Source organism: Apteryx mantelli, chromosome 1 (genome assembly GCF_036417845.1).
Source record: "Apteryx mantelli isolate bAptMan1 chromosome 1, bAptMan1.hap1, whole genome shotgun sequence".
NCBI classification, from domain to species: domain Eukaryota; kingdom Metazoa; phylum Chordata; class Aves; order Apterygiformes; family Apterygidae; genus Apteryx; species Apteryx mantelli.
The window spans coordinates 28,322,369-28,335,398 of NC_089978.1; the positions used below are offsets into that span (position 1 = coordinate 28,322,369).

Below are 13,030 nucleotides of genomic sequence, written 5' to 3' on the forward strand. Positions count from 1 at the left end.
TAGATGAGATGAATCAAACTTGGAAATGCCCATCTCTGTATTGACAAGGAAGTCTAGAGATTTACTTTAGACTAAATGTCTCACTTCTAGATTATTAAAGTTGGATGAAATCAATTGCATTCTGTGTGAAATTCTTGTTGCACTTGCGTAAAGATTCACAAGATTGAAATTCCTGTATAAAAAATCTTCAAAGCTTTTAATATATAAACTCTTATGTCTGAAGAAATGAAAGATGCATTTTGAAGGATGGGGAAACAAAACAATTTCAATATTTCTTAAAAGATGGTTCAACTTATACTTGAAACTAGAAATGAAGAAGAACATTATACTGAAGCCAACAAGCTGCAGGTACACATTCAGTGCCGCAACGCTTTTAGCAATAGTTCTGTGAGTAAACACAACTCAGAATAGAAATTGCATCATGAGTAACTTGCCCTGCTCCTCCAAACTTTATTTATACTTCCCAGAAAGATCAGCAAAATCTGCCTCTCTGTTTGGGCGGCACATTGATAAGATACGAAAGAGAGAGAAAGAGAAAGAAAGAAAGAAAGAGAGAGAGAGAAGGTAAACCACATTTATGTGACAAAAAATACCATGACAAAATGTTAACTTTAGAGGAGAAAACTTCAAATATGGTCAATCTTATATGAGTAATAAGAGAAAGAATAAATTTCATAATGTTATTTTTTATTTTAGAATAGGATTTTGGAAGTGTGCCATTTTTCTTTCAAGTGAAATTCTGAGTGAATTTATAATCATTTTTCTTTCAAATTATCATATTTGAAACCAAAATTTACAAAGCATAATATTTCTGTGGAGGCCAACTTTACGATAATGATTAAATAATATACTACAAAGCTGTCTTGAGGTTTTAACAAACCAGAAATATATATACTCTGCGTAAATGCCCATTTTATTAAATATTACAAATAGACTGGTGAATCGTTCATTCTAAGATGAGACTTTCACCAGTTCAGTTTAGAAAAGGCTTTTGTCCACAGCTCTAAATATATTTTAAAATACTTGCTTTTTCCTCAATTTAGAAACCCTCTAGCTATTTTAAGAGTAATTCTCATTAATGTTAAACTTTAAAAGTGACTCTCACCACAGGAATACCTGTGGCTATCTATGGAATAATCAGGTCATGCTGAGAGGCTGTCTGTACCTTTCTGAACGTGAGGCAAAGGAACCAGGAACTTTTAAACTAGATCATTACATACTATTACATGACAGAACATGTCCTCGAGCCATTTCCCAAGACCCTGCACTGTCATTAGCAGCAAATGATATGGAAGCAACCTTTTGCGGCCATCATCATGTTGTCTCCTGTAAACTATGAGACTGCCCTAAACTGAATTTCCCATTTACCCTGCATAATATCTTCCAAAAAGAGTCACTCTTCTATGGAAGTATGAAGCAGGTTTACAATGAGCTGCTGTAAAAGATACTGTTTGTTTCATTTTATTTTTGTTTTAAAGCCCATATTTGCAGCCCGTAAGCAATAGTGTGTTTGATATTGTTTTGGCCAGAAAAAGGCAGGGAACTTTAGGGTACTATAAAAGATATGTGCGTATAAAAGCAAAAAAGCCAGAATAAAACCCTAGTGTGGGCTGTCAAGATTAAGTTGATTGTTTACTCAGAGGGTTAACATGTGCTAAAATTACATACTGCAGTTCCTAGCTTTACTGATGAAAACATTCACTGCTTCTATCTTTAAATAAAAAAGCAAAATAGCCTTAACCCTTTGAGGATCATATTAGCAGCAAGTTGCAATCTAAACAGAGAACAAGTATTTCAATCAATTAGGAAATTATTCTTACAAAGATTCTGTAAACACCCTTTTGTATTCCACCATTCAAGCATATAGCACTAGACAGATCAGATGTAATCACTTCACACAGGTCTGAAGGATTTCAGGGCTCAAAGGGTTAAAGCCAAGACTTTTGAGTAAAAGTGTTTTATTAAAAGGGTGAGTTAGGTGAGCGAACAGTCTCGGATGAACTTGGTGAATAGTCTTCTGATTCGGAGTTGAGTTCAGGTGGAGCTTGCTGTGCCTTATAACGTCCCCTCACATCCTGGTTGCATCTTCGTCGGAAAACCTGCCTCTCCTTATCAAGAGCGGTGGTCTGGCAGGGGCATAAAATAAGAATAAATGAAATTAGGCTGTGTGTGAAATGCAAAGCTAATGAAAACCATGAGTTTGTATGTGGCCTGCAAATACCAGGGATAATAAATGTTCAGACCAAATTAAACCTGTTATGTTTCAGTCAGGTCTGAAAGGTTTAGCCCACAACATAGCTAAATGCTTTAAAAAGTGCATTTCCCAAACCTTAAGAGGTAGCGTGACATCATCAAGCAGATACAGTACCATGTATATGGATGCCATATGTTCTACTTCTGGATGCTATTAATTTCATACTTTAACAGATTCAAGTTTCAAGCCAAATACCAACTGACCTTCCCCCCACCCTTCTCAAAGTATAAATCTATTTCTACAGGCAAGGCAGAGATGTACGCTTGTCTTTGATTTGACCTAATGAAGGTTGATACACACTCAGCCATGTGCAAGTCAGTGCAATTGGTTAACAAAGATGGATTGTGATGAAGTTGTCAGACAGGATAGAGAAACAAACAGCAAAGGAAGCTAGCCCAGCTCTGCGACACCTCCTCATGCCAGTCAATGGATGTTCTTAGGGAGAACACTGACGAGTTCTTACTGAAGGACCCACCGAACCTGACCATCCTGCCTCCTCCTTTTAACCAAGGTCTATCAAATTAAATATTCCATTGATTCTGTCTCAAACTGGGAAATATCTAGAAATGGGAAAGGAGATCTTTTACTTGATGACCTTCATTTTTTCCTCAGTTTCTGCCACTGGTGAGAGTATGGATCTTAAGGCGGCTGTAACTTCTAGCCACGTCCTTTCTTCTGCTTCGTCTGACACATTTACAGGGTGAAACTGTAACCCAGGTAAAAGCAGTATCAGTCTGGTCAATAGTTTCAAATGTGGGACTGGGTTTCACTTTGATGACAAGATATGAGACTGCAGTCCCTGAAATTACTGGAAAATTACAAGTTCAACAGGATGGCCTTGATTCAGCAAGAGCACTTTGACACATACTTAACTGCTTTCTGAAGCAGGGCTGCCTTCTTAAATCATGGCCCATGATTTTGGGAAAAAGCAAAAATGGAAAAGGCAGGCAGCTAGTAAGATGACCCACAAAATGTAATCAAATATCTGATCGTGGCATGAGAGCCAAAGATGACTCAGACAACTGAATAGCTTTAACTGCTAAGGCATGTAAATTTTTTTACTAGTATGAAAATCTCCATTTAAAAGAATGCAGCCAAGAGGTTCTTCTGCTTCAGATGCTTTATTGTTTTCTCTTGAGATAAATACGACTGATTTCTCTAGAAAATTTACAGTTATAGTGTGAGCCTCATCAGAGAACAGATATGTTTACAGCCAATGTATTTTTGAGAACAAAATGAAAACTAGATCCGTCATACTAGTGCAGAATAGCATTATAGCAATCCGTGCTCCAAAATAATGCAATCAGCATTCAATAATGATGTAATAGAGACAGAAAGATGGACAAGAGTACAGAGCTACTATAGCAAATGGATTTAGTTAGGCTAAATTGCTGAACTATTATTTTTGTGTCCAGAACCTAAAAAGCACTACATTAAAGGGGTAGAATAATTAACTTTGATAAGTTCATCCCTGTATTTTAAGTAATGATTGCTACAAAATCCAACACTTATCATCTGCTGAGAATTTCTTTGTTTACTGCTAATCTTTTGATTAAGAACTCTAATTAGTATTTTTCAATGCCTGGTATGTTTCTTAGCCTTGAACCAACTCAGTTTTTGATTATATTTTAATGTGAAACAGAAGAATACCTAGATCTTTTACACATAGTGAATATACTGCATACAGTATGTAATTCTGTGTGAAAATTGAAAAGAATGGCATATATTACCGTTCTGTAAAATACAGATTTCCATTTAAAAGATTTTTTATGCTTACAGGAAATAAGCATTATTTAAAGTTTAAAACACATCACATCATCTTGTGGTAATAGATACTCTCCTCTGAGAAAGTTAAACATTTCTGGTTGAATAAATAAAAATACTTGTATTAAATTAATTTTTTTTTTTTAAATCTGGTGCATGAGAGTGGTAAATGCTGAAAGTATTTAAAATTAGGTAAGTTACAAAAAGTGAATACTCTTGAGTAAAACAATCTTTTTGAAATTTAAATGAAGATATGTTATTTCTTTTTCAAAGACAAAGTTATAAAATTGCAAAACGAGTCAGATAATTAAATACCATGACACCATTTTAAAGATGTCTTAAAAAATAAAATCTAAGATACTGCTTTTCTATCATTATTAGGGAAGCTTTTGGGGCTATTTGTTTAAATATACCTAAAGGCACTCACTGTCCTAAGAATCAAAAAAGTTAGAGAAGGCAAAAAAAATTATGATTCCATCTAGTCCAACACCTTACACTGTAGTTTGTAGGACCAAATATTTCTGGCTTCCTAACCATTCAGAAACTTCCTGGAATATTATTGAGATGACATTTCCCTTTACATTTTTGCCCAAAGTCTCTCTTGAATTTGATCTTTATTTATAAAGACGTGTTTGTAGACTCAGTGGCACTATGTGCTTACTCTCCTGGGCTGAGTGACATACAAAGTATTTTCTCACTCAAAACGCCTATCAAATAAAAATGTGTAAGGTCAGAAAGAGTCAAAGAAGGGAGTATTTATCTAGTGAAAGCAAAAATACAAAGATTACCTCATTCTAATAATTAGTGTTTAAAATGTTAGAACCACAAAATGGGTCAGTTCTTGGGACATATGGAGCACTCACAATTCCTACAGAACTTTCACGATTGAGCTAATTCCTCCCATTGTCATGATGGGGTGTTTTGCACTTCTGGTGTCTATTACACTGCCATATAGTATTGCCATTCTGCATTCTGCACAAATGTTATTTTTCATTTAATGAGGCCACAGTTGTTTCTTACCTCTAAAGAATTTCAAAATATAATAGATTAATCCTTTGGAAGGTGGGGAGATGGTAGTGTACATTGGAGTATTGACTGCATGTGTTTCATAAATGCAATTTTCATCTACCATACTCTGTGCACATATTCCAAATGTGATATTATTGTGACAAAAATCAGCATTTTAATTATTATTACTATTTTTGTAACAAAGACCTCTCATATTCATTTCCTTGGTTTAATAGATTTATTATTTCATCTACTATTCAGCTGGGTGGTTTGCTAGTGCATGAACCAGTCCATTATGGATTTTCAGGGCATATCTACTTTAAGCTACTCTTTCAATAAATAATAAGAGGATCTGAAGTGCACTTATGCTTCACAGGGCTGCAGATCCCAGATTTTCATTATCACATTTTGACATTTTTTTTCTCAGCTTGAGGTGAGAGAGTGAGAACTTTGAGGACTATATGATAGTAATGGCAACTAAATGCAAGTATAGCATTTTTATTTAAGATATGCAGATGTCATCTTACAATCCATATGAGGAAATGTAGAACTTCTTATCCAGTAGCAGATAAGTGGATTGCCTTTAATAGTTTGGTGCTGATGGGTCTGAAGCACTTCATTAAGCACTAATGTATTTTGCATCAACATTTAGTAATCCTGACACCCAGTACTAAATGGTTAACATGCTATTTTTGGAAACATATTTAATTTGAAGTAACAGAGCATTATTGTAAAATCATTGTTTCTGTCATATATATACTAAAGTGCAGTTAGCATTTTTTCAGGATTTTACCATAGGGAGTATCTTTTTCCTGATCTCTAAGCCATGATGTTGCAGGACAACTGAGCCATGCAAATTCTTTGTTTCTTGGAAAATGTTGAACTCTGTGCTTATGAGCAGACATTCAAAAACTACAGCTGCTTTGATATACATGTTGGATTTGCAGTGGGAAGCGCCTTATTTTAGCTGTGGGTGATATTTTCTGTCAGGTCAGTAATATTAGATTGAAGTAACTGCATTTTATGAATGCAAGCAGAGACTGTTTTTCTTTTCACTTGTCTTAATTTACTGCTGGCCACCAAATATATATATATATTCATTTCATTAATAAAAGAACATTATTGTGCATTTTGCCTCTTGGTCCATCCATTATTCATACCAGCTAGGAGACTGAACTGGGGATGCAGCTGTTCACGCATTAATCTAAGAAACCCTTCCCTTCACTTGCTTTCATTCTGCAGGAACATATTTGCAATTTGTTTGCCATTTTGGTGATGCTTTGTTAGTATCTGGAATTAAATGGACATATCTAACAAAAAATTGATATTTTTCTTCCAGTGCATTGTTTTATACACATGTATGTGTATGCATGTATTTAAATGTTCACACCTACATAATCTTATCCTATTATTTCTTTAGTTTCTGGTTAGGGACCTTGATATGTTGAGATATGCAACAGCAGATTTCCCTATTGTAAAAGTGACCAGTGAGCAATAGCAGCAGTTTCACAATGCAAGGCACGAGGGCATGCCAGGCAGCCTTCTGCTCTGGCACTTTTTGTTTCCATGGGCTTCGCAGGTAATATCATTAATTCATGATTCAACGCAATTTGGACAGTACTTCAAACTTAGCAATGCATCTCAGGGCCAGAGTGAAAGACACGTTATTTTTAGTCCCTCTAGCAAAGCTATAATTAAGTCAAGTTACATGGTGATTTGGAGATGTGCAAATGACCACATCGAGGAGACACATGAACCGAGTGGATTTGAACCTAGACCTCCAAATACAAAAGGCCAGTGCTTTGGTGCACCATGTAACTTCTGGCATGGAATTAGCTAAAATGAAAGTAAAAAGAAATAAAACCAAATCATTTTGATGTACGCTTTGTACTGCATTGGTGAGTGAATACAAAGATAAGTATTCTACATGTATAACTGCTGAATTCATACTACTATATTTAAGTTTGTGTTTACTCTTTGACATCCCTCATTTTTAAAGACACAGTTCCTCAACTGGTTTCAATTACATGTGGAAGAGACTTAGTGCCAAGTTGTTTGCATGGGTGAATTTTATTTATAGTTTGTAAATCAGTTGTGGTTTTCTTAGTCAAAGAGCAGGAAAAGAGATTTTAAATTAGTTTAGCTGTTTGTCTGTTTTTACCAGGATTAAGTTTACAGAGGGTTTTACTATATTAAAAACGGCACTTTACAGAGAGTGAGCCTCATTCCCAACTACTTTGCCCATTATCCAGCCATTTGGCTGTAACTTTTGACTCAGTAGTGCATTGTACCCACTTGGGACAGTTGTAAGTGACTTGACAGATGCAAATTAATGGGAATTAGGTACAAAACACGTAAAATGGAACTATGGATTTTCAAAATGAACTATTCAGATACTTTTTTAATTTTGACAGTGAGAATTATATTTTAAAAAGCCAGTATCCTATGAATTCAGTATTGGTAGGATTGACGATTTCATTACACATCCATGTAATTGGTCTCCTTGCTATTACCATTATACAGATAAGGCAATTAATGACTTTCCCACACATTTCCTGTTTATTTTATTGCTCCTTTAGCTTTTATATACCGTCTGTGGACATATCAGAAATAATGCACACTAACATTTTATACTAACATTACATATAGTGACATTAACTAACATATTACACTGATACTTTGCATTAGATTTATCTACTCTGGCATATCTGATTCAGCCCAGAGAAAGCAGAAAATTCAGGCAATCCTGTCAATAGCAGATTAAAATAATTTTAATATTCAGACAGGAATGTGAGACAGTAACGAAATTCAGGGTCAAAGAAAACACTGGTAGGTTGTCCAAAGTATTGCCATCAAAATGAGCTGCCATTAGAAGGAAAAGGTAATGCAGCTGAAGAAGGCTATGTACTGGACACTGCAGCACTTAGGTTCAAAGGGAAGGCTTGAAAAACAGGAAAATATTCTTAATAGTTAGTTAGGCTTAGTTACATGGGGGCCAGAATATGTCACACAAATTGTTAAATGTCTCAGTTAAGTAGATCTAAAAAAGGGAATTTTCTTATAAGAAAGTAAACCTACCAGTTATAATGTTTCTTGAGGACAATGTACGTGCCACTCTATCCCTTTGGATTTTTTGTGGTCATCATTGCTAAGTTCCAATAGAAGGTAAGTTATAAAAAATGAATCCATGGGTTTTGAACCTTTTACAAAGTGATCCATTAGCGAATGGGCTTTCTTAGGAGAAAAAAAGATCCGTAACAATCTATCTGCAGAGAGAGGAATATGGGCGATCTCTGCTGACTTTGACTTGAGCTGACATTGGTGATTTGGTGTGAATGAAGCTGTGATTGCAGCATAGGCAGACAATATCTACCTAGCCCAAAGCTGGCTTTCTTGTCTATCGAGAACAATAAAGTCTCGGCAGCCTCGGTTGAGGGCAGACGGTGTGAGTTTCCCTGGGACCTTGGGGTATCATTCCCTATTGAAGCTACCTTGGCCTTTTCTGCACTTCTGATCACAGAGCTGATGTTCCAACGACATTATGTGTCATTGCTTTTAAAACGTGTATCATCTTTGGGTCCAAATGATTTTACTGAATTGGCCATTGTACTTTTCCTGTTCCTCACATTCAAAGAACACTGAAAGGTCTTCCAGACATCATATCTAACAGCTATTGCTATAAATAAAGTGTGTTGTATTTTAATACCTCAAAAAAGTCACTTCACTTAAGAACACTTGCACATCTTATCTTCCAGCCACAGATTAAAACTGGATGCAAAATCAGTGCTCAGAAAATTACTACTTTGAGGCACTTTTTAAAGAAGAAAGTCTTTCAGGTAGAGAAAGGAAAAGGTTTTCTTGTTGATCGAAGGAGGAAATAGTGCCATTTAAAAAGATATCTTAGAAGACTACTAGAAACTAGGGATGAAAATGATCAAAGGAGTGGAGAAGAAATGAATAGTTTAATAAATATTAACAAAGGGAGTATTACATTTTACTTTGGACATGCTTTCCCATATTGCTGTACTTGTGAATTCGGGTTACTTTTCATGGGCCTGTGATAAATTAACTGTTTTATATATGGGAGTTGATGAACATTTCATATGCTTTGCATTTGGGCTTACAGTCACTACTAAAAAGTAAACTACTGCTAAATTGAGATGGTTTTATTTATACTAAAATGTTGGTCACTACAGTAGTTGCTCTGTAAAGCTTTTGTTTCTTGGAGAGGAAAGAAGAAAAACTACAGACCAGTGCCTCTTCTGAGGTACCAAGTGTTATAGCATTTCCTAATTAAGCATATACGCCTATGAGCACCACTTTCCCAATTTGCCTTTGCACACTAGGTGCACTGTTTAGAAAGCACTAACTATAAACATTGTTGTTACTGCCCCCAGCTGGAAAACAGAGCAGTTTATGTATGAATAAGAGAGATTATCGCCCATCTGCTCCAGTCCATTATTCAGGGATGTGTCATTTTGTATGCCCATGGCAGCCATTACTAGTGCTTTAGTCAAATGGCCTTTTTTATAGCGTTTATTTATTTACCAACTTGCAGAATTAGAGGCTGCCCCCCAACCCCCACTCCCCAAGATGCATATGGTTTGTTTCAAAATCTGGGCTTTGCAGTTAAACTGAGTCAAGGCCAATCTGAGAGGAGACACTCTCTTTTATCACAAACTCTTATTTCAGGTGGTCTGTTCCCTCTGAAGCTGGATTTTTAAAAGATCTAAATACTGAGTATGACAAATGGAAAGACAGTATTGAATTCGTCGTGTAAAACAAAAAATAGTAAAGTAGAAAAGGAGTATAAGCTGATAATGGATAGTAATTAAACTCTGGAAAGACAAATCAGCAATAAAGCTCCTATGAGCTCTCCTCTGTTTTTACAGAGGAAATATTAAATTTGCAACTATTTGACAAAGTTCTACTTGACAAAAAAAGTCATCTTTCCTTAGTAAGTGAAAAGAAAAATATTTCCAATACTACCAAACCCACACGTAGGTAAAGCTGGGCGCTCAGGACCCACAGAAATGCTGGTGATTCCCCCCTTCTTCAAAAAGAAAAAGCACAGATGCCGTGCCGCTGTCTCCTAAGTCCACTATGTTGTAAGACTAGAGTTGTGTGAAGCATGATGCTAACTGACACAACAGACAAAGCACATTTAGCTATTTTTTACAAGTTGCAGTAGGAATATAGCCATGAACACAAATGCAATAGGCTAGAATTACAGATACTCAAACACATTAGAACACTTGGAGTGAAAGTGTTTCTCGATTATTTTTAGCCAGCATTTAATTCATTGATGGATGGGAACTACTTTTCTACTTCTTGTCTGAAGAGGAGATTTTTTCTTTTTTTTCCCCCAGAAGATCCATACCAGAATCTACCTAATTCTTAGTGTGCGCTCAGGGAACCGCTAGGTTTTATGGAAACTGTGCTGTAGTCTGATTCATGCATTCAGTGAAATGATACAGGGAGGGAATTTTACTTTCCTGGAAATACTTGCAGTGATCATCTCTGCTGTTTCACTAATGTGGTTAATTTGCTGCATTTTTCCAAATACCTCAAAGGTAAGTTTTTAAAGGCTTCAATAACTGCAGCGTTAGAAAAACTCAGGTTTCACGAGGAGCTTTTAGAAATTTCTCGAGCTATCACAAATGAGGTCTAGTGAGTAATAACAAGGAGAAAAGCCAGCAAATAACCACTTGATGGAAATTGCAGGGTACTCGATTGATTGAGGTGGTGTGGGGGCCTCCCGTGGGCTAGTAGAACAGGATCCCTCCTTGCCCCTACTCCAGAATAACCCCCTCCTGCCCAAGGTCCCATTTTTTCATACAGGTCAAGCCAACTAATGACAACCCTGGCACAGTCACACAATGAAGAAAAAATATATTAAAAAGAATCATGCAGTATTAAAAGAATAAATAAAAAGGAATAGGTATCAGAAGGGTTTTGAAAATAAAATAGAAAAAATGCACTGTTAGAAACACAAGCTTACCAGCACACACAATGCATTGTATTTCATTGAACTTCGGAGAGTTTCTACGTACTATGTAATGCAAATGCATTGTTCAATCTAAGGTAAGGATTGTGTTTTGTGGGTTTAAAATGACAGTATATAGCTCTACATCTCACATGGAAAAAGAGGAAAATATATGCTGAGAGCCTGTTGCTGCTCCATGTGTTTAAAAACAGGAGCGCACAGGAAGCAGATGCCTTAACAAGCAGTGAGGAGGGGGAGGGTGCATACTTCAGCATATCTAGCAGATTTTCTATATACACTGTCCTTTTAACTCTAAGGAAAATTGAAACTGAGCATGTGCAATGAAGAGAAAGCTGGCGATGCCGGTGTGGATAATGGGTGAAGAAAGGGAATGAGGGGGTGTGGCGTCTCAATCAAGATTCAAATGAAACCGATAAAGCAGCATATGGACTGGGTAACAAATCAAAAAGCATGTTTATCCACCGAAGGAACTGGTTAATGGAGACTGCCAGCACGTTGCCATGGAAACACTGACTGTTGGAGCTGCACCATCTCATACCTTATCCAATACATTCCTGGTTGTTGGTAGTAGTCCAAAGACCCTGATCTCTTGATGGTAAACCCGTGGTCCAGCTGAGCAGAGAGAAACGGGGCAACTCAGTGGATCGACATAATGCTAAAGAATTAAGACTCCAGAGCAAGCTGTTCCTTATTTAGTGCATATTTACGGTTTTCACTTTCAGAAGGCACTTATCTAACAGCCTAAATCTACGCACTGGAGACAGAAAAAAGAAAAAAAGAAGAAGAAAGAAAGAAAGGAAAAGAAAAAAGAAAAGAAACAAAAGAAAAAGATACTAACTAGGTTCAGTTTTGCTAAATTAGAAGCCAATTTATTCGAACTAAAATGTAGTTTGCGAAATAGGTTACCTAATGCATAATGCATTCATTTAAAAGTCTGACAAATATCCTGTTACCTCCAAAGACAGAAGTGCCCTTTTAAGTTGCACGTACCAGTAATGGAAAATTATCTTTTGCAATTAAACTGAGAGGTTTAATAATTTTAAAAAATGCAGTGCAACCATCACAAGGAGCAGGCTAGACAGACTACACAAGGCTTAAATTAGGCTGCTTCATAATCATGGAATGTGCAAAGATGAAAAGAATCAGGTTTTGATACCCCATCAATCATGGTAATTCATTTTTAAAAATGCATTAACCTTGGAGAGTAGGACCACTCAGAGCCATGAATAACATTGTTTATCATTTCAGCTTACACCTCATGCTCAAAAAGATAAAAGTTCAAAACTGTTACATTTAAAATTGCACCAATTAAAGTCAAAATGGAAATGAACTTAACATTGTGTCCAGCAAAGTGCGCTCATGATATAATTTAAGAACTATAGATCTTTTAAGTTTAAGCTTATCGCTAGCAGAATTATGTGTACAGGAACAAAGAAAATGTGTTGTTTTCTCTAACCCTTCTGTGCTGTACTAAAATATGGTTGAGAGAGCATTTAACTGAGTTAAATAAAATTTTAGGGGAAAATATCTTGAGAGAGACACTCTGCCCACTTTAATATTGGAGATTGCAATGATTTTCTCATTGTGCCCTATGAAGAGAAAAGGCCATTTTGTGCTTCATTAGGAGTGTGGCATATATTTCCAATACGGATGACAGTTACTAATTCTAAATTCAGAAAAGCACTTCAACACATTCCTACCTACCAACTACTTTAAGTGCCTTTAGGATCTAAATAAATTTAAAATTTTCTTGATGCCTACATTGCAAGTCTAGAATTTAATAATTTATTCCGTTTGGTTAAAACAATGCCTGTTTCATTTTATTTAGAATTATTTAAAGGACGTTTCCTGTTTAAAAACATGAGAACCCTGTACCTATAGTTAATTTTCTGTAGGCTTAACTACACTGGTCTACTATTGCCATCTACTGGCTGCCTAGTATACTGCATATAAAATACACAAAAGGACTGTTTTTTTAAAAAAAGACCAAAAAATAC

The 13,030-nt window shown here is 36.0% G+C and overlaps 1 protein-coding gene across 2 annotated transcripts in view; it reads right to left on the reverse strand.

Moving 5' to 3' along the window:
• Positions 1-723: 723 nt before the first annotated feature.
• The window catches only part of DCLK1 (doublecortin like kinase 1), a 251,411-nt gene continuing 239,104 nt past the window's right edge, over positions 724-13,030 (reverse strand). Inside the window, exons 17-18 of one of the 2 annotated variants that reach the window (XM_067291218.1) lie at positions 11,572-11,645; positions 1,983-2,126 (exon numbers count right to left, since the gene is read on the reverse strand). In XM_067291218.1, the coding sequence (XP_067147319.1) occupies positions 2,069-2,126; positions 11,572-11,645 (132 nt within the window). In that variant the 3' untranslated portion in view covers positions 1,983-2,068. Of the gene's footprint in view, positions 2,127-11,571; positions 11,646-13,030 lie in introns of both variants that reach the window. The other variant, XM_013962098.2, reaches the window with a different exon arrangement.